We start from the raw sequence: 23,174 nt of genomic DNA on the forward strand, positions 1-23,174 counted from the left end.
TTTGCGGACCCCTGCTGTAATACATCTCAAAATAAAATAAAAAATAGCAGGTGAAACATCCTCCTCCTCCTTTTTCTTCTCCTTCTTCTCCTTCTCTTCCTCCTCCGTCATGATCAACCTGAGCCGATGAGGGTATAGGCCACCGCAGATACAGAGCTGTTTCCATCAGGTGTCCTGCTTCAGTCGAAGCGCGGCATCAGGAGCTTCCTCAGACCTTACCCGGAACCGCCACCCCGCACCTCCACCCGGACATTCCCACCTTCTGAACGTCAGCAACCCAACGTAGCAAGGAGCGACTGCCCCCCCCACCCCCACCCCCGACCGGAGAGTGCTAGGCGGGGCATCCCCAGAGCTCCTCCCCTCCGCCCACGGAGCGTGGGCGGGGCGGCCTCCCGCTTGGAACTGTTCGGGGATCGGTGGTGCTGACTGAAGCCGCTTGCCTTTGCTCTCCGTCCTCGGCGGGCTGGTGCAGGGAGGGGCCAGCATGGCGCGGCCGCCGCCACCCCCTTCTTCTCCTTCTCCCGGACCGCATTGGTAGCAGCCAGGCTTTTCCCTTCCTTCCTTCCTTCCTTCTGTCGTCGTCAGCGCCGCCATCGTCCTCCGCTCCCGGTGGCTGGGCACCGTCCCTTGGGTGCTATGGCCGCGGAAGTAGCCGGCCCCCCAGGCCTCCTCGTCCTCGGGCTCTTCCCGCCGCTTCTTTTGCTTCTCGGGGCGCCGGACTCCAAGCGGAGAACTGAGATCCCCGGCGGCGTCGGGGGTGGAATCGCTGCTGGAGGAGTTCCGCCGCCAGCTCCAGCTCGAGCGGGATCCCTCCGAGCTGGAGGAAGTGGCCGGACGCTGCCGAGGAAGAGGGACTGAAGGACCCGCCGGCACCGGCGGGAGTTTCTTCTCGGTCAGGTCCGACTCCATCATCCGCACCAAGGACTCCATCGCGGCGGGGGCCACGTTCCTGGGCTCTCCGGGCTCGGTGGACAGTCCCAGGCATTGCCTGGATGCCTGCTGCGCCGATGCCCTCTGCACCCTCGCCGTCTTGCAGCAGCAGCAGGAGCAGCAGCAGCAGCCGGCCTCGGTCCGCTGCTATCTCTTCAACTGCACCTACCGCGGCCGCGCGGTCTGTGTCTTCTCCCCTCAGCGCGGCTACAACAGCTACTTCCTGGAACCCACCCGCCACTCTTCGGCTTTGGGTAAGAAGAACGGCCCGTCGGCTTAAGAGTTCGCCGGTTTCTTGATCGGAATCTAAAATAAGAAAAGAGTTTCAGTTCAGGGAAGAAAAGCGGGGAGGGGGGGAGCGAATTGCACGTGAGCAGCAGGCTCTTCAGAAGAAATGCCGTTAATACTAGTATATAGGAATGGAGAGGTGATGTGGTATTAACCCCCCACTCCTTGAACCTCAAACTATCCACTATTGACCTCACCCCATTCCTAAGAGGTCTGTAAGGGGCCTGCTAAGTGCACCATCCTGCCTACCGTCCCTGTCCTACTGTCCCCATTTATTCGTACCTATTCCCTGTATTCTTACTCATGTTTATACTTATATATATTATCTTGTAAGCAATTGACAAATCAAATCAATCAAATCAAATAAATAAATAAATAAATAACTCACTCCCCGCCTTGCCCCCCAAAGATTGATTCTCATTCTCTTTCTCTCTCTGCCTTCTCCCTCTCTCCCTCCCCCCCCCCCCATATCTTATCATCTCTCCATCATTCATCTATCTATCTATCATCTATCTATCTATCTATCTATCTATCTATCTATCTATCTATCTATCTATCTATCTATCTATCTATCTATCTGATTTCTATTGACGCCCATCCCAGCAAGCAACTCTGGGTGGCTAACAATTTTTTTAAAAAAATGCCAGCATCATCTACTTCACATATTTGTATAGCTGCACAGGCTGTTTGCTTTTTCCATTCCATGGCTTTCTTTGGTAGGTATTCAGTTCCAAGTATTCCCAGAAGGGATGTACCCTCTGCTTGGTTATATCCAATAAAAGGCAGCTCCCACTCCCTATGGATGATTGTTTCCTCTGTGAAGTTTTGCTTCAAGTGTATTCTTTTAATTATCATGGGATAATACAGAACAGGATTTTGCTTTCTTCTTTGTGACATCAGGAGGGTTGTTGTTTCCCACCTCACTCTCCGTTTTGTGAAGGCTTTGCATTTCCATTCCTTTAGTTTTTTGCATTCATTGATCATCCTTGCTGCCTTACTCTGGGCCTGTTTTCCAGATTTTATGAATCCTTAAAGAGTGGTGCTCTGTGTGTCTATTCTTACTTCAAAATTGATTTGGGACTGGCAGAAGATGGTCAGATATGAATCTAATTTTGATATATGTAGACTAACTACTTCAAACTAGTCCACTCCATAACACAAATTTATCTTTCTGCACTGTGATAATTTGTGCTTCTTCTTAACGTATCTTGTTTAGTGTGCCAACTGCACATTAAACATGGACAGCTAGGTTTCAGTTTTGAAGAGTGATAGTGTTATTTTTCTGACTGGAAATGAATCTGTGATTATTAGGGAATAAAATGAAGAAGCTGCCTTACCCTGAGTGATTGACTCAGCATATTAGAAGTGAAATGTATTTTCCTCATTTGTGTGTGAGGCCACAGTTAACTAGTCAGTTGTGTTGATTCAATAAACCATGATTCAATTAACGTGTTAGTTATTGTGTCATTGCAGCTCCAGAATCAATTCATTGAGTTTGGTCCTTCCATTTTTCAAATTATTCTTGCAGCTGTTTTCCAAAACACTAGAATTTTATTTTTATAGCCCTGTTGCCTGAGATAATTAACTCAAATTTCTATTGCTGGTTACAAATTGGGGCTCTGGACAAGCCAAGTGACCAATGATTATGTATGCCTTTGTCTTGCCTTTTAGAAAGGCTTTCAGTTACATACCAAAATCGCAACTTACATTTACTAGCCTGGCTCAAAAATGAGCAGGATAATCATGAGCATAAAATATTATCCAACTATTATCCACAGTGGACCCGAAATGCTCAATGGGCCTCTTCACCTGAAATTCTTAACTGAGTCAATTAAAAATCTGCCAATGTTTTCCATTGCAGCTTTTTAGACATTCCAATTAAGTGTATAGAAAATAAACATATACATTTCCTTTTTGATGAAACATTTTTAAGAAGGGTTCAGTGTGCATGCACTTACATTATGAGACAGTCAAGCGATACAGCCAAATGATATGTGAAGCAGCGCCTGACATTCGATATGCAATTATCCCTCCATCCGTGTGCAGCCTCCAGGCTTTCCACAACTCATTGAAACCCCAAAGAAAGACAAGAGATAATTCGTGTTTCATGTCCTTAGTTCAGAAGCAATGGAAGCAATGGCAGCCTAGGGGGCTGCAGAATGTTGGAGGGGTATGGGGGAGGGGGGAACCAACAACAAGCACATCCTTGGCCAAATTGCAACCCTAGGTAGGCAAAAAACATGTCAAAATAAATTCTCAACCAAAGCTTGATCCTGAGTATCAAATGGAAAAGCAGAAACCTTTTTCACAAGGGAAAAAACATTTTGCAGGATGGGAGGACTAGATGTCAAAACCGTGACCATAAAATAGTCACCCAACGGTGTCAGTGAATATATGCTTGAGTCTGTGTCCCTGTTAGCAGATGGTTAAATAGAAAGCAAAATGTTATCTAATTTAAAATCTCAGAGTCTACTTTATATAGGCTTCATAAACCTGAAATATAGAAGTTTTTCATCTGTGTCCGATAAACTTGTACTAAAAGTCTGAAGTAGATTGACGAAAATATTTTGTTGTTAGGACAGATTTTTTTTATTTAAAAATATACTAAAACAATACAATTGAATCAGGCAAAGACAATAATCTTAACTTTAAGTGATGTATACTCATTTTTTCACGAAGATTCTTTATTTTAATTAGAAACTGATGAGCCTCCTCTTAGCAAGGCAGGAGAAGATATTATTCTTCAACTACCTGTTGACTGGGTTATTCTGGATGGCAGAGAAAGTGTGGATGACCATGGAATCATACGATATGAGTGGACATTACTTCAAGGTGCATCTTCCGTTGATATGCAGGTACATTATATTTTGCAATACAAGGTATACTATTTGCTGCACCTTTTGTGGAATTTTGGAAACAACAGAGTTGAGAAATATTCACTGTTCCGTCAGAATAAAGCAAAGCAAAGAAATATTAGAAATGGTCACTTATTTTGTTGACATTTGTTTCCTGAAGCATGTATTTGTGAAATTAGGTTTACAGATGAATGCATGCACAGACTCTTGCACGCATAGAGAACAATCAGATTCAGTGAAGTTCAGACTAAATATATAAAAATCAGTGGAACTACTATAGTCATATCCAAAAAGTTCCTTTTTTAAATAGGTCTGAATCCTAGTTCATGCATCTTTGTTAAGCTCTTGTTTATATAATTACAATTTACTGAATAAATCACAGTTGGTTTCACACATGTTAAGCCATAAATAATGATTTATAAATCACAGTGACTAAGAACAAACAAAATTCAAGTCCACCCTCAATCATGAAAATCTATTGAGTGATTTGGGACTAGTCACTCAATCTTTTGAGCAGATTGACATTTTGTTTTATTGTGACTAATCTGTCCGGGGGGAAATGATTCTATTCTATAAGCCTTCAGAATGAGGGGCAAAACAAACTGCCCACACTAAAGGAAGGTATTGTTACGATAGTTAGGAGTCAATGTCATGACCCTCTGAGTGATAACAAACAAATTGCAATATGAGGAGTTGCCCACCCAAGCCAGATTCCTCTGCAAATGTGGTTCTGCCCTATCTAGATGAATTAGTGGTTGGCTAATTCTATTCAATAGAATATAATAGAATTCTTTATTGGCCAAATGTGATTGGACACAGAAGGAATGTCCATATGGTGGTGCATATGCTCTCAGTGTATTAATCAAGACTCATAAGATTCAACACTTAGTGATAGTCATAGGTTACTAATAAGCAATCAAATCATACTAGGAAACAAATAAAACAATATAAATTGTAAAGATACAAGCAACACCATTATAGTCATAAGTGGGAAGAGATAGGTACTAGGAAGAAAAGAATAATAATAATACAGTCTTAGTAAATAATTTGACAGTGTTGTAGGAATTAGTTGTTTAGTAGAGTGATGGCATTCAGGAAAAAACTGTCTTTGTAGTCTAGTTGTTTTCGTGTGTAGTGCCCTATAGCATTGTTTTGTGGGTAGAAGCTGAAACAATTTATGTTCAGGATGTGAAGGGGCTGTAGATATTTTCACAGCCCTCTTTTTGACTCGTGCAGTATACAGGTCCTCAATGGAAGGCAGATTGGTAGCAATTGTTTTTTCTGCAGTTCTAATTGTCAGTTGAAGTCTGTGTCTGTCTTGTTTGGTTGCAGAGCCAAACCAGACAACTGTAGAGGTGCAGATGACAGACTCATCTATCACACCAGGATCAAGTTTTCTCCAGTTTTAATGCATAACAGAGATAAAGAATCCCAATTTTGCATGTGTTATGGAATGTCCTAAGTGCACTCTCCTTCCACTCTGGTTAGCTGGTAATGGGAAGATCAGGTCAAGATTGCTTCAGCTATTTCTCTTACCTTAGTGAGCTATTGCTTGGTGTAGAATTGCAGAATATGACTAACATATACTTGCTTGCATATTTAGGAAAATGCATGTCTTGAAGAGTGCAGGGCTGCACTGTGCTCAAAGACAGGGACATCTTTTCTTTATTTTGAAGGCATGTGCAATGAGTGTAAAACTGAAAGAAGTTGGGGCAAGGGAAATGTGTACAAGAATAACTGACAGAAAAGGAAAGGAAGGATGCTTGGTTGGCAGTGAAAATAGAAGGAATGAGTGATCTATGGAGAATCCCCAGAAGTCTGCCTTCTTTGTCTTTTCCAGGCTTGATTCCAGGAAGAGAGGCTTGCAAAACAAGGTGATTTTTATGTTGGATAGATCTTTTTCTTTGAAGACATTTCACTTCTTGTCCAACTCTCAAATAATTGAGAATCTCCATAGATATTTATAGGAACACTTCCTCCAAATTGGCAATTATTTATTGAATTCGGGATTTGCCCTATTGTCATCATTCGGATGCAGTCGAAGGGGTACTTCTGCAGTAGTTATTACTTTATTATGTTATTATAAATAGCAATTTTGTTATTTATTTATTATGTACTGCAGTTGTATTTTGCTTAATCAAAATTTATCTCCAATGGGGTTGCAATATTGTTGCAATTCCACTGAAATATTTAAAGGGTATGTCTATCCTATATGTTAAACTATTTGGCTCGTTTATTGGTGTATCTTGCAAATTAGATTGCTATATGGAAAAAAAAATCAAATGGCAAACCCCAAACATAAATAAGACTATTTCACTTTAAATTTAGCAGATTTTCCCCCAGACCTTCAGCTTGCTTAAGTTACATTAAAAGTTTTAGACCTACTGGATATAAGCATACATTAACTGAAGCTACTGTATGAATGACTGCAAATTGATCTTGATCATGAATATCCATTTTATTCCCCAATTTAAAAGGGAGACTATAAAGTAAGAGAAAGTGTGGAAAAAGTAACCTCATTATAATGGGTGGCTTGAATTAAAAAAAAAAAAGATACAAGGAAAACTGAATTGGTAAAAATTACAAGCAATCTTCCACATGGCAAAAGGACCAGGTTATTTGAGGGAGCACTTTACCCCAATGACATCTGCCTTTCCCATCAGATGTGACACAAAAGATACCTTGTGACTCCTGCATATAAAGGAAAGAGGTCTTAGCAGTTTTAGTCATCGTGGTCACCTCTAATACAGAGAGTGGTTGGCTCACAGAAGCCAACACATAAAGCCTGATTACAGTTATTGTTAACATAATTGGGGTCAGTTACTGATTATATTTGTTCACTGTAATGTTGATGTTAATGAGTTAATTTTCTATTCTTCAGCTCACAATGGTGAATAGAACTGTATGTTTGAACAAGATAAAATATAGATGCTTTGTTCAAGTCACCTGAATTCTGAGTAAGAGAAACTAAACATATCACAGTGCCTTTTGGAAAGACCTACAGCATTTAGGTCAGGGACAGCGGGCTAGAATAAAGACAACTTGTATTGTTTTAGTGTGCCTTATGCCAACACAAATGACATTTTATTTTGTTAGTTTTATTTATTTATTTATTTATTTATTTATTTATTTATATGGTTTATATAGCTGCCCTCTCAGCACATGATTCAGAGTAGCACATCAGCAATAAACAAATCAAAACTGAGTGCATATAAAAACCACACAAATGAACAAATAATCAGAAACCCAACAGGACATAAAATGCTTGGAAAAGCTTCAGCCAATGGGAGCATATCTGACTCAGTACCTGGGGAAAGAGCCAAGTTAGTAACGGTTTTTGAAAAGCAGGCAGGGCAAGGCCACCCATATCTTATGGGGATGCTGTCCCAAAGGACAAGAGTGGCAACTAAGAAGGCCCATCCTCTACCTTCTGCCAGATGACACTGTCTAAGTGACAGGCATGCCAAGACTGCAAGATCTTACTGGACAGACTGAAGTAATTAAGAGGTAACAGTTGCACAAATAACATGGCCCTGCACCATGAACAGTTTTATACATGAGAACCAACATCTTAATTGTACCCCTGAGCATACTGATAAGCAGTGTAGCTCACAAAGTAGACATTAAGTGGGCATACTGAGATACCCATAGCTATCGGTAATGCTGCATTCTGTGGACCAGCTACAGCTTCCAACTGGTCTTCAGAAACAACTTCACAATACAGCACATTGCTATAATCCAAGAGGTGATCAAGGCATCAGTGATTATGAACAGGGCCTCCTGATCCAAAGTGGGTACAGTATAATTGTAGCTGTGCAAAGGCCTTCTGAGCCATGGCTGCCACCTGCTATTGAAAACTGACAGAATAGATCAGGGTTTCTCAACCTTGGCAATTTTAAGGAATGTGAAGTACAACTCCAAGCCTGGCTGGGGAATTCTGGGAGTTGTAGTCCACATGTCTTAAAAATTGCTAAGGTTGAGAAATGTTGGAATAGATCCATCCCAGAGGTGGTATTCAGCAGGTTCTGACCAGTTCTGGAGAACCGGTAGCGGAAAATTTGAGTAGTTCGGAGAACCGGCAAATCCCACCTCTGACTGGCCCTGCCCCCATCTATTCTCTGCTTCCCGAGTCCCAGCTGATCTCTGGGTCTTCTTTTGTTGCCCTGGAAAGAAGAATGGAGCTGGAAAGCAGGCTAGTGGGGTGGCGAGGGAATGGGGATTTGGCAGTAACCTTCCCCCAGGAGTGGGGAGAGAATGGAGATTTTACAGTATCCTTCCCCTGCCACACCACGAAGCCACGCCCACAGAACTGGTAGTAAAAAATTTTGACTCCCACCACTGATCCATCCCCTATAGAAGAAACAATACAGTTTTGTGATTTAATCATAACAGGAAGAAAATAATACATTTCTTTCTGTAATAATCCTTTCAATGGAACTTGTTTTTTCTACAGTAAGCCTTCAAAGATTTCGCTGCCCCTTCTCTCTCAATAGCTATAAGAGTGCTCTTCTTCACAGGCAACACAGTGAGGTGCTAAGATTCTAATGCTTCAGTCTGATGCACAACTATGCAGCATAGTTGAAGTTACTACTAGTGACAAGGGAAGATGGATGTGGGGATCTGTAGAAGAGGAAGATTGGTTTAGTTGAATGATAAGCAGTGAGAATTGCATACGCAAAGCTTGCATTGTTAGCTAAACTGAATTCTCAGATCTAAAAAAAATTCTAGAAACAACAGCATAGAATCTATGATAAAAGAATCAGAGTAGAATCAGTGATAAAAGCTGTGAAGAAATGGCTTTTCTGTACCAACTATCAGATGCCTGATTATATGGACTCCTGCTTCGTGGGATTCTCATCCATTTGTGTATCCTCTATGTACCCACCCAAGCACACAAACTCCTTTTATTTTCTTCTTTGGTGAAGATGATAATTTAAGCGAGGTTTGTTTCTGAGCCAAAAATAAATGATGCTGCTTCCCTCCATTTGACAAGACTGGCAAGTGAAACATATTTCATTACTAAATCATTTTATCTTCCATCATACCTGAGATGTGGACTTGTGGCTTACAGTGTTCTTCATTGTGAAAATGTCTTGGGGGCTTGAAAGAATAACTTCCTGCTCTCTGCTACCTGAGAAAGCTGACTGATTCACTGACTTGAGATGTAAAATATGACTTTCTTCTTTATATTTTAAGATCAGTTTTAAGATTTAAAACTAATGACATGACAGCAGCAGTCCTGGAGAATTTCAAACACTTTGCTCTTTTATGATAGCACTGCAATGAAATGTGTACTTTCTCAAATCTGTATTTTTTGCTACGCCATCTTGAAATGAAAGAGAGCATTGATCCAATGTGATTCAGGGTGGGGGACTTACAAATGATCACTGTATTTGTTTCCAGTATCCATGTTACCAATAAATCCTAGACTTTTCTGGACTTGCTTTACCTGTGCTCAGGCAACCTAGGTAGGAATAAAAAGGCATGATGCCTTTACATTTACATCCTCCTATGTATATGATAGAATGTGTGTCTGCATGTCATGATTGTATGAGAGTTGTACCTTCATAGCTACAGTATGAAGGATGGGATTCAATCAATGCCCTATTTTATTTGGCTCAGGTACCTCAGCCAGGAACACTGAAGCTCTCTCATATGCCAGAAGGGAAATACACACTACAGCTGACCGTGACTGACACAGCTGGCCAAAGGAGTTCAGATAACGTCTCAGTGACAGTACTTCCAATGATTCATTCTGAATTAGGTGAGAAAACTGCTGAAATAACTGTTTCCTTGTTCTGTGGTAAAGTTGAGAGAAAGACTGTGTATTGCTGTAATTAAAATCACAACAGAGCGTGCTTTAAATACATTGTAAATAGGGTACAGGTCTTTATAGTTTAAACTACATTAAAGAGGCAATTTCCACAAGGTACAATATCCCCCACATTTCCTTCTACACCAGTGCTTTTTAACTCTGGCAACTTTAAGATGTGTGGACTTCAACTCCCAGAATTTCTAATTGCCAAGGTTGAAAAACACTGCAAAGGCCTGTTCTTTTTTTCATTTGGCTCTCCTGGCATGCATTCCAGTAAACTGTATTACAGATGTAGTCTCTAAGTCATAATTTTGCCATTCTATGTGGCAAATTTTGCCATTATATATCCCACTATAGCAGGACCTACAATACTAACACAATACTAACCTGGGCAGAGATCTTGAAATTGAGCAACACATTTAAACAACTTTATCTCATGAGAAAGTAGTTTTTCCTTCTATATACAATACCAAGAATGCTTCATTCCTTTTTACATAATGCACAATTGCTCCAATCATCTAGTTAAATGAATCCCATATGGTATTTACTCATATTGGCTCTGGGTGGTTTACAAATAGTAACATGAAAACCAATGCCAGCCAAAAACAAGATGACATCTGGGCACAATCTACAAACAGAAAATAAAAATAACAAATATGCAAAGCATTTGTTCCAGCACTCATCCTGTGTGCCAACTTTGTCCATAATTCCTACATTTCAATCGTGTCTTAAATGAGCTCCTAGAGAACTTGATGGCATAGTCCTCCATTTTTTTCCCCTACAAGCAATCGTAGATTGGGATTGGGGAGCTAGCAAAAGAACCATCCAAAGTCACCTAGTGAGTAACCATGGTTGAGAGTGGACTTGAATAAGGATCTGGCTATTTTTAGTCCAATACCTTAGCAATTACATGTGCTGGCTTTGAAATGTCAGTAGAAATATCCTTGAAAGACAGAAGGCAGAAGAGCTGGAACCAGGGGAGTGACGAGATAAGAGACATCTCAGCCCACAGAAAGAATGGGAGTGTAGAAAGTGTCTCAGAAGGGACCCTCCTTAGTTCCCTGGAAAGTAAAGGTGTGGGAGAGGAGAAGTGCTTTCAGACTTGCAATATTCTATTATTAGACCCTTACAAGAAAGGCATGTTAAAGTTTGCAGCAGAAATTCAAGTCCAGAAAACACACAGATGACTGATTCAGCAGGATCATTAACTTCTTTATAAACATAATAATATGAGTAAAGTTTACAATACCATTTGTAGATTCTTTCAACGTAACATAAGCAAAAACACAAGCAGCACCAGCTCAGAGCAGATATCAGTTTCAGCAAGCAAGCAAGACTAATTTCACTTTCAGTTCTCAGCAAAGCACACAGAGCCAAACACACCCAGGCTGTCATCTCCCATTGGCTGGTCTTTGCCATGCTTACTCACTGGCTGACTTTGTTAAACGTGTCTCTGCCGGTTAATGAATGTACTCTGACAAGGTAGAGTTAGTTTCTTCTCTGGAGTACCTTGAAAGGCTCACAAGCTTTTACCACCTACTTCTGCATCTCTCTAAGTATATAACCAATTCCAGTAGGTACCATCTCATCCTTGAGTCATAACCAACAGTCAGATTCAGATGTTGGGGACCAGATGCATGACTTACAAGGTGCCAAGATCAGAGGATACCACAGTCTATCTTTCCTGCAGATACTGCATCTCCCTTCTCCCCACAGGCCTCCTGTCTCTACCAGCCTAGGTTGCCCCAGTCTTTGGAGAAGGACTCCATTGTTGCACCCTGGGCCTGGCTCATTGCTTTTTAGCTTCTCAACTTTGCTCCATATTCCCTTTCTTTCCCTCCAGATTTTTACAACCTCTCCAGCTCAGCTGTATTTTTTCCCCCAACATTCTAATCACCATAGCAACCATTGCTGGGAAGTATCCTTGCTCTCCTGACCCTTTTTTCTCCTATTATTTATTTATTTATCAGAATGATGTTCTCCACTTTTATTCAGGAGCTCGATTTAAATAATCTAAAGATTTATTTTGGGTTGCATGAGTGAGATTGAGCTACACTAAAAATTCAAGAGAATTACCGAAAGGAATCTGGTCTCCTAAGATACCAGTTTCTGGCAGATATTCTAGGTTGCCCCTGATGCTTATAAAGATAATTACAAGCTTGATATTCTGACAGATGATCTGTCAACAGACACACAGGTGGTCCTTGACTTACAACAGTTTGTTTAGTGACCACTCAGAGTTACAACGGCACTGAAAAAAGTGACTTATGAGCACTTTTCACACAACCATTGCAGCATCTCCAAAGTCATGTGATCAACGTTCAGACGCTTGACACCTGACTCATATTTATGTGCCATGTCCCAGGGTCATGTGATCATCTTTTACGACCTTCTGACAAGCAAAGCCAATGGGGAAGCCAGATTCACTTAACCGGATTACTAACATAACAGCTATAATGATTCACTTAACAACTGTGGCAAGAAAGGTTGTAAAATGGGGCAAAACTCACTTAACTGTCTCAATGCTGGGCTTAAATATGGTTGTAAGTTGAGGACTACTACTCCCATTTATGAAGCAGTCAAAAGGACTAACCATAGGCCGAAAAAGGAACAAACATTGCTGAGCACTTCCTTTCTTATCAACATACCAGCAGCCAGGGAAGGAGGAACCAATATCTAATCATCGCACTAAGCAGCAATGAAAGAAGAACAATACCACTAATTATCACATCCTGCCCAAATCCAACAGGGCTGGTAGTCCAGACTACTATATCTAAACAGAAAACAAAGCTCACTCCTAACCAGATAATGAAAGAGTTGCACAAAGCAAACCAAGCTCGGAGAATACCAAGAATTCCAAAATTCAGCCATGAGCTACATATAGAACTACCTACAGACCTTAGCAACTGAGCCCCATTCCAACTTCCAGGAAAGTTAAGTATTGAGCAAAATAAAATGATTGTTAAGTGAACACATGGGGTGGGGCAGGGTGGGAGGGACAATGCAAAATCATTGGTTGCTGTCATCTCATTCAGATGGTTCTCTTACACGGCTATACCAGCATTACTCTCACTTCAGCATGTACTGTTGTTAGATACCCAAAATTTGGTCATAAGGGCACATATTGGTTGGAAAATGATTTTTATTACCATTGATTATAATTATGTGTGAAAATGGTTATTAGCTGAGATAATTGCTAAATGGGGAGCAGGTGTAATCTCTATTGTTAAATATTCATAATTTCCCCAGACTTCACAAAATCACTTTGTGAAATAAATGCATATGTAGAGGATACATATATACAATGTAGGGGGAAATAGAAAGAAATGGGAGGGCTACATATGCTACCTTCAGCTTTGAAACAACAGGCAGGATATAAATCCAATAAATAAATGTAATGAAGGTCACATCATATAAAATGCAATAATTACAAGCAATCAGCTCAAAGCAGCAGCTTCTCAGCTCAGCAAGTAGAATACAGTTTATGTCCTATGTATGCTGAATTTGTAAAGCAGGCAGAATTTGGTCTAACCGGATGGTTGCTTTTTTTCCCCTTGTCCAGAGATACCATTTGTTGAATGGTTTTGCCTTATTCTTCTACCTGAAATATTCATAGGGTTAGGAAGGGATGAAAGGATGCATAACGGGAGGATGGGGCTTCCACTGTTTCAATATCCATTTTAAACAGCTGCTTCTTAGATTTTTGCAAATTAATTTGCCTTCTAATCTGAGAATTGACCTACTGCAGGTTGCATTGGCAAATGTTCCCGATACCAGTTCCTCTGTGATGACGGCTGCTGCATTGACATCACTTATGCTTGTGATGGAGAGAACCACTGCCCCGATGGGTCAGATGAAGCTTTTTGCCATAAATGTGAGTGAACCTGTCCATTTAAGCATTAAAAAATAGCTCAACAATAATAATAGCTCAATAATGAGGGAAGGCATGCAGATTTGAAATCCTGCGTTTGAGTCTTAGGGTGAGGAAAATAGCAATAGCACTTAGATTTATATACTGCTTCATGTTGTGACTCCGGAGTTGGAATCTGTTCCGTTGGCAGATGTGAGCTCAAGCGAAGAGGAAATGGCTGTAAATTATGAGCCGGCTCTGTTGAGCGATTTGGATTGCAGTCAGGATGAGGAAATGGATTTAACTAGGAGAGACGAACCTGATTTAATAGAGCTGTCAGGACCTTCGACCTCCTCTGATTCTTCTCCTCTGGCTGAGCAACAGCCGGGAATAGCTAACCAGGAACACTTGCGAGAGTTTTCTAGTGGGGAGGAGTCTTTGGAAAGAACCTGGCTAGATGTGAGAAACAGACATAAGATGAGGCGTCAATCTCAATTAGGAAGGAGGCGTCGAGCCAGTGACTAATTAAGGAGATTAACATGCCCTCTTAGAGGATAAAAGGAAACGGCTTGGCTGGTGAGCTTTGCCAGAAGCAAAGTGATTTATGGGAATTGAACACACGGAGAGAACTCTTTGAGGCTTTGGGATTTATAGCCACGTCAGGTTTGCCGGACAGAGTTTGGATTTATTGCTAAGGACTGAAAACCCTTCCACAGTCCTTTTGGGAAAGTTTGCTTTTTGGTTTGTGAACTGCTTGTTTCATTTTGCCCTCCTGCATTTAAAGGGGAGACATAACAGCTTCATATGTTTTACAGTCCTTTCGAGGCGGTTTACAGAATCAGCATATTGCCCACAACAATCTGCGTCCTCTAAATGTCTATGGAGATTCTCAGTCATCCAGGTCATGGTTGTCCCAAAGGTGCTTTTTCAAGAGGCAACTGGACTTTCTGGATCATTTTTTCAAGTTGCCTCCTGAAAAAGAACCTTTGGGACAGTCTGGGTCCTCATTTTACTAACCTTGGAAGGATGGAAGTCTGTGTCCATCTTGAGTTGGAGAACATCAAACCCCTGGCTGTGAGCAGTGTGTTAGCCTGCAATAGTGCGTTCTAACCACGGTGGCATCACGGCTCCTATGAAAAAGCTAAAGAACCATCATCACTGAGCTTGTGGTACAAGCATGATTTAAAGCCATAGTCAAACGTTTTGCATATCTCTGAACATGCCAGAAGTTTTCCTAATTTTCTTCCAAGAAAAGTAAGCACACAGTCACTCCATTGGTAGCATATAGACTAGTAGTATCTTTTAATATTTGAAAAGAAAACATGTAGAAGAGACAAAAACCCAGTTAAGCAACATTTCCTTTTTTTTCAATGCTACCATTTGCACACTAATATCAGTATTGATTGAGTCTAGGCCAGTGTTTCTCAGCTTTAGCAGCTTGAAGATGTATTGACTTCCCCCACCCATGCTGATTGGGAATTCTGGGAGTTGACGTCCACACATTTTCAAGTTGCCACAGGTTGAGAAACAGTGATCTAGACACACCAGTGGCTTAAAAAGATTGCACTTGCCTTGGGTCCTGCAAACACAGGAGGCCTCATCTGTCCCCCTTGCTTTTTCTTTGCCCCCATGTTTTCAGCAAAGTTAATTGTGTAGCGTATAGCTAGCATACTTACACTGCAAGTTTCCAATTGGCTAGTAGATGCTAGCAAAGATCTGGGGTTTTGACTATCATTATGCTATCCTCTAGCAGTTGGCTAAATTGTTGCAGTCCAGGCGCTTTGGGTCTACAAAAGAAAATAAAATGGTGGCGGGTATGTAGAATGGATTTTTGAGCAGGAAGGGATGAAAGGATATTTTGAGTGAGAAAATGAAGATAGTCCCTCACAAACTGATGTGACCTTCATTTCCTTTATCTCATCTCAGTGGTATCTGGTTGATGAGAAGCTAAACAATGAGTTAAGTTGGATTTTGGCCTAATCCAATTGGGCTTTCCTTATGTTCTTGTGTTTTCGTTTTACACTCAGATAATTCAGGACAGAATGCAATAACTCACATAGACACTATTCAACAAAATTCAGTTGAATTAATGAAAAAAGCCAACAAGGATCTTACGTTTGAAATCACCCAGACAAGTACACTAAGCAGTCAAGTACTTGAACCAGAGAAAATCAAACAATCACCCTCTCAGGGACTAAAGAAACACGTTACAGGGTTTATACCAGGTAAGATTAACAATATGATTGATTGATTGATAAAATTTATTGGCTGCCCATGTTATCATAAGGTAACTTTGGTTCAATTACAGTCATAAAAATATATCTACATTAAAACATAAATAAATTTAAACCAAAGATTAAAATCTAAGGACATGTGGGGAGGACAAGGGAGAGTGGGGTAGAATTGGGGGGAGGTGGGATCTGTTGTTAACTCGATCCACTACCTCCACCTTTATATTTTGAATACATTGTTTTTTTCCACAGTCCTATGAATTGGCAAAATGCTATTACACTGGGCACTGCAGTCAAAAGATTCATATGATGTATGAATATATACATTAATGCATTACGGTGTTAGAAGAGTATATTAGTAAATAGGCTTACTTACAAAGTTAAGTTTATTTTTGCTCGAATGTGGAATAATTGTATATAGTCATGTATAAGTCTATCCACAGAATAAGCTGACCCTTAAATTTTTAACCAAAATGCCATGAAAAATGTGCCACTTGTGGATAAGCTGACCCTCAAAAAAAATTTAAGGTTTTATTTTCACAATTGTTCCTTGAGTTGACTATAGAAATCTGTTAAAGAAATGCATGTAATTAATTCAGCTACAGCTTTGGGAAAACAGGTAATTTCCATAATTTGATGAGTAATACTTATGTATACAATCAAGGTTGGGTATATCTGGGCAGAAGATAGAGCATAATTTACATATGTATCTCAAAAACACCAGTGTATTAATCAGTGATTTCCCCTGGATATTTTGCACAGACTGAAAAATAATAATAGAGAGAGCTATATTCAGTGCTATTCTTGTATTATTGGAGCCCGCTTTCATGCGCTTATGTGGTTTCCTCCTACTCATTGCAGCCCTTTTGCCTCTGCAAAGCTGCTCCTGAAAATTAAAATTGAGATTGAGCAATATTGCCTGAGAGAACACAGGATGGGATTTCGGAAAATGAGAGGCTTCATTTCATATGGGCAGAAGTGTTTTCTACTAGTAGAATATTCCTTCTTGGATGGAATCAGCAGAGGTAGTCCTTGAATTACAACAATTCGTTTAACGATTGTTCAAAGTTATAACAACACTGAAAAAATCGGCTCACTGCCATTTTTCACTTACGAATGTTGCAGCATCCCCCATAGTCATGTGATCAAAATACAGATGCTTGGCAGCTGATTCATATTTATGACGGTTGCAGTGTCCCAGGGTCAAGGGATTACTTTTTGCAGCCTTTTGACAAGCAAAGTCAATGGAGAAGGCAGATTCACTTAACAATCATGTTACTACTTAACTTCAGTGATTCACTTAACTGAGGTAAAAAGGGGCAAAAATGGGGCAGAATTTACTTAACGATTGTCTCGTTTACCAACAGAAATTTGGGGCTCAATTGTGGTTATAAGTTGAGGACTATTTGTAATCTCCCTAGCTTGTTATATATTTGAAGATAAATGACTATTATGGAATAGTAACAGCACATAATGCCATGCGACACACAAGCATAATGTTCTATCATTTATTCAAACTTCCCTTCACTCAAGGGAGAACTGTGGGGACATTCTGTCATTAGACTACCTATGAACAAATTGCCACCATCTCACCCTCCCCACTGTGCTTCCACGGTGTGATAGCCTCAGGATTGGTTGACTGGACTATACAAGGGATAACTGCCTTATATAGGGAAGCAACATCTTCAGTACGAAGAACAGTGAATGAAGTGAATAGAAATAGCTAGACAGTTCCAGGTGTTGGATTCTGTTAAATTCACCGGTAGGGGGAAACAACATGCATTTTGGGAACTGTGTCAACAAAAGGGATAAGGGCAAGATTCTGAATCCTGTTATAGCCTTTGCTTAAATTGCGATAATGTATTCCAAATACATTACAAAACCTAACTGCTGTCTGATTTTCATGTATTAAGGGTAATTACAAGGATTTGGAGTTAATCTATTTTTCCTCTTACAATTACAGAGCAGTGCTTGCTCCCCCTAGCCACTGGTTCGTGCAACAGACACCTCTCTCGCTGGCATTTTGATGCTTTTTCAGGCACTTGCATGCATTTCATCTATGGTGGTTGCAAAGGCAATGAAAACAACTTTCTTCAAGAATCTGATTGTCTTGCTGAATGTGTAAAAGTTCATGGTAATAATCACCTTTTGGGGTAGGGAAGTGGCACAACATAACATGGCATAACACTTGGCTCTGTCATCCCACTGTAATCCCAACTGTGTTTTAGCAATTCTTCTATTGATGGAGAAAAATTTGGTAAAAAGCTTAAGAATATCATCTCTTTGCAGTCTGCTAAAGTGCAGATCTGTCTGCATAAAATCTATCATAATAATGGATAGATTTGCATGGCATGTAAATATTGGAATGGCATCGAATACTGATTTTTTTTGTACTTTATCTACATGGGCTTGGCAGTGTTTGCCAACTTTAAAATTTTATCATTTAACATTACTGGCTTGCAAATGGTCATCTCACTTCTCTGGGCCCTTGTCAGTTACTTTGTCTAAGGTAAACATTTTTCAGTATTTCCAATTTCCCAACTCTAAGAACAGAAAAAGAATTTGTAGAGCAGTCAGCAATCATTCTTAAGTGGAACTACTTCTCCAAACTTATTGGTCAAGTTTATTGACTAAACCAAATTGTGCTGTTCTCTTCATTTTGAAAACATCACTTTGAAGCCTCCCTATCAAAGCACTGTAATCAAGACAGTTGCTCTAGGCTAGATTTCACGTGTTAAATTGTAATATAATCATTGCTTTATATAAACTATACAATTTAGTGAACCATACCTAAACCAATGTGTGTGGTGGAAGCTCAGCTGCATCTAGTAAAACTAAGTCTCTGCTTTTGTGACTGTATTCTTAAGAACAACCTTTTTTTTCCTGTTAACTGATTGGTGCGTTGGCACAATTTATTCTAAGATTTCTGTGTCTATCTCTCAATAGCCGTTTTTTAAATTCCTTTCAACTACTGTTAAAGAAGCTATCATGCCACACCCTACCAGTTATTTTACATCCCCCCACTTTTCTAAAGGAAAATATTTTATTTAAAAAAAGTGCTGCACCCAGAGTCACTGCTACAATAGACAGTTCTTACTTCACACCTAACTCTGCCTTTTTTATGTTGGTGACATCCTAGTCTCAGAAGTGAGCATCAAGTAACCTCCCAATAAATAATTCATATCAAATGGAGGGATTTAGCTTAGCCCCAAGCAAGTCAAGTTAGTTAAAAGCACCATGATCCAGTCAATTGGGCCATGCAAAAAGTATCATTTAGTTATGTTAAAATCTCATCCGGAAGAGGGTCTCAGAGCGCAAATATGGTAGTCCACAAATAAAGATGTTTCTAATTTTATTACAGTACTTAGTGTAAGTCATAGTTCTTAAAGCACACTTGACTGTTGTGATGTAATTTATTTGCTACTCGAGTATCAAACTGCAGTCCGTGGGCTTGATGTATCACATGCAGGCCATGCCCACCTCGGCTCCGCAAAGGCAAAAAAGTTATGTCACGATACGTCACGTGACACAATCAAGTTTGACACCCATGTCCTACTGAGATATATATTGATAATGCATTGTTTTGTTTTTGTAGATTTTAGAATCTCAGGGAAAGACACAGATAAGAATGACAATGGTATTGTGAGCTTGAAGAGAACTCAGATTGAAAAGAGCCTTCCAGTCCCAGAAACAGGTAAAGATGTGGGGATTTTTTCCGACTGATTTATTCTGTGTCGAGAAAATATACAAAAATATATAGTGAATCACCACGGAGCAAAAGGCATCATCCACAGTGCATGAACTTTTGGAAGTATTATTATATCTCCCTCATGACTATGTCCTGATAGAGCAGATATACTCATCTCCCCTTAAGTGGTTCTGTTTTGGGAAATCCTCAGGAAGGTAAATTATGTATTTGGCTAATATGATGCTTCTGCCTTATCTACCTACTTAGTATTTTGTTTCTTACTGTTTTTAGGTGCTGTACTTCCACTGGCTTTGGGGTTAGCCATCACTGCTTTGCTGCTGCTCATGGTCGCTTGCCGTTTGCGTTTAGTCCGGCAGAAATTAAAGAAAGCGCGCCCCACTACATCTGAGGAGTCAGATTACCTCATAAATGGAATGTATCTCTAGAGCAAGATTCAGGATACTCTTTTTTGCTATCAAGCTTTCTCACAAAAGTGTGCCTCTTGCATCTCACAAACTGTGTTACCAAAATCAGCCGTTTCCCCAAAATTTTCTTTCAAGGCCTGACAGATGAACACCATTGATTTTCAAATTTGGTAGCTTGGAAGATGTGTGGATTTCAACTCCTGGAGTTTCCCAACCAGCATGGAATTCCAGGAGTTGACATCTAGTCAAATGCTAAGGTTAAGAAATACTGATGTACAGTGGTAATGGCATGTGGTATCTTTCACCAACATGGTGTTCTCCAGGTATTTTGATCTACGATGCTTTTCATCCCCAAGCCAACAAGAGGCTCTAGTATGGAATAATTTTAAGAATAGCCTATGATGGAGGTATGAGCTAATGCAATTTATCTGTTGCAATCCCACCAAAACAAAATCATATTACTGGTGAACAAGTGCAATGCCACTACAGCTTAAAATACTTTTAGCGTACAAACGATTTTCTTTTAAACTTATCCTCTTTGCACTCTTTAGCCATCTCTGTTTTGCGAACTGATTTTGTGTGGTGATAAAATTCAATTTGAAACACTGGAAGCTAGTGGTTGATCCATGCTCCTGGCAATAGCATGATGTCCTGTTGCAGTGGTCCACATCACAGCAGATACTGACACAGCAGTCACATCTAATCCAAATATGTATTTTTGTTAGAGCTTTGACTCATTATAGGGAATTACTTTCCAAACTTGTAGAGCTCGCTTTTCTTTTAATGTGACATTATGATCTAGTCAAAGTATTTTCCCATGAAAAATTGCACTTGGAATATATAAATGGAGACTTGGAATTCACGCTTCAGCTTCCTTTTCTACAATGAAAGCAGGCAGACACTATATACCTAAAAGCATTCTATTGGTTTCCATAGGTTGGGGGTCAGAGGATGCAAGAGAGATTACATGATGGAAATGATGTACTGTGCATCACATATAACATGTTGCGTGATAAAAATGACACAATTTGCATCCTGTGTGCGATGTCATTACACCTGAAAAATCATTTTGACTTCTATTGAATGGCTATGAAGTAACCCATTCCTCTTAATGAACTAGGAAATCAGGCATACAGTTCTCATTATGTCACATGACTGTTCTGACATCCACGGTACTTTGCCTTGTTCCTCAGTGCAGCCAGGTTCTGCTCGATTGTAATCAGACAGTACTAGATCATCTATGAAAACTGCAGTCTCAAATTATGCATTGGAAACCTTTTGTTTGCAGTGGAGCACCAATTTTAGTTTCTCCTTTATCTCTGAGGAAGGCACGACAGTTTCACCGTATTACTTAAATTAGCTACTCTATTTTAATCTTCCAATGTTGGAGATAAATATAACCTTAGGCTTATATTTCTTTCTCCTTACAGCTTTTCAATCTTTTCTATTTTCATTTCTGCCTTTTTCAAAACACTTTAAGAATATCTGTAACTTTAATCTTCAGAGTACACAGGCATGTGAATTAAGCACTGTATGCATCCACAATTCTTTAAAGCAGCTATATGTAAGCTCATGGGAAGCTGCAAAGGAAGCATGCATGTTTTAAAGAGTTGCAGATAAATCCTTTATTCAATGCTTTTGCTTACTCCAAAGCACCTTATTGGAACTGAACCTGAAGCGCTGCACATTCCTAATTAAAAGTAGCAGTACAAATAAGCCATCAATAAATGAGCAGTACAATATAGCCATCATTTCAAATAAGTTAATAAAAAAAAAAACCCACTCAAGTTTATCTATTCATTTAGTTTATATAATTTCAAATGTTGAAATAGCTAAATCAGAAATCTTTTGTTTACCCGCCTTCTTGTTTTAAAACATTTCTTGCTTACCATTCTATATGGGTATTTACCTTTTCCATTGAAATATATATGGTAAGTAGGCCAGGCCTGTATTGGCAATAGAATCTCAGATTGCTAAGGGCAAATAGCACATAACAGGGGAAAGATGCTCTATTTTAAAAGGTTCCTTTAAATACTAAATTCCAAAAGCCTAACATTTAGATAAGGAGCTGAAACTGTTTTGTAATTATTCAGTTGTAGGGAGTATTACTTCTATCAATAAAAAAAACAATATGCCTGAAGTTTTTAATACTCATATTAAAAGTTCAGGATTCTGTTAACTGTCACACAGAAATTTAGCAACTTCTTGCAGTTTCAATTAATAAACTTTTCATAAAGCTTTAAGTTCTCATCAATTAAAAAGTTCATCCAATTGTCTGAAGGACTAAAAGTATGCCTTGGCTTAAACATATATTGCAAAGTACTTCTGTATATCAGTTATTATAAGCTATCTTTCCTCTTCACCAAACATATGTCAGCTGATTCATCTGGATTTAGAAATAAAGACAACATTAAACATGACAGCTACTTCCTAAATAATTAGGGTTGTAAAGCATTTCAGATTCAAAGGGAAAAAAACATGTAAGTGTGCACAAGCCTCAACACTTGTTCATAACACATTAAACTAAATGTGTCTTTTCTCAGGATTGCAGTTATGAAGGACAATTGTACAGTTCCAGGAAAAGTCACAGCTTTTTAAAAAATTGTCAACACATAAATGCCTTTATGTGCTTTTTCCTCCTCAGATCCAAAGTGCTGTTTAGTTCTAAAAGCAGTATCTTTTCTTAAGTAATACAAAATATGTGCTTCCTAATTCATCTCCAGTGGACTGGAGCATGAATAAAGGTATTTGAATAAAATGGAGTGACAGAATCATCAAAAAATATTTGAGTATTTGAATGACATGCTTAGTCAGGTTTTTCATTAAAACCTAACATGAAAAAGCTAGAATTGTAAGATAAAATCTTCTATTTTTATGATCCATAACAACACGTTGTTTGCTGCTTAATATACCATCCCAGTTTGTTTTTTTCAAAGACATCCTCCATTTCAGTACTAAGACTCGCTGTCCTTCCCTATGTCAGTCCTCCCTACATTCAATACAATACTTTGTCAAATTATGCTGCACTGTGCACCAATCATTTTGTAGAACAGTAGGAGAATAAAGAGTCATTACACACTGTGAAACACTGA

General features: G+C 39.6%; 1 protein-coding gene across 1 annotated transcript; it reads left to right on the forward strand.

Annotated features, from left to right (window-relative positions):
* Positions 1 to 434: 434 nt before the first annotated feature.
* On the forward strand, positions 435 to 20,942 carry LRP11 (LDL receptor related protein 11). Its single transcript, XM_026705654.2, is given in 9 exon segments — positions 435 to 722; positions 724 to 1,184; positions 3,916 to 4,073; positions 9,696 to 9,837; positions 13,637 to 13,762; positions 15,766 to 15,963; positions 17,933 to 18,103; positions 19,565 to 19,663; positions 19,949 to 20,942. Coding segments are annotated over 9 exon segments (1,596 nt in total). The 5' UTR covers positions 435 to 636; the 3' UTR covers positions 20,104 to 20,942.
* The last annotated feature ends 2,232 nt before the right edge of the window (positions 20,943 to 23,174 follow it).

This window comes from Pseudonaja textilis, chromosome 1 (assembly GCF_049901715.1).
Source record: "Pseudonaja textilis isolate UNSWEBS1 chromosome 1, rPseTex1.2, whole genome shotgun sequence".
NCBI lineage: Eukaryota > Metazoa > Chordata > Lepidosauria > Squamata > Elapidae > Pseudonaja > Pseudonaja textilis.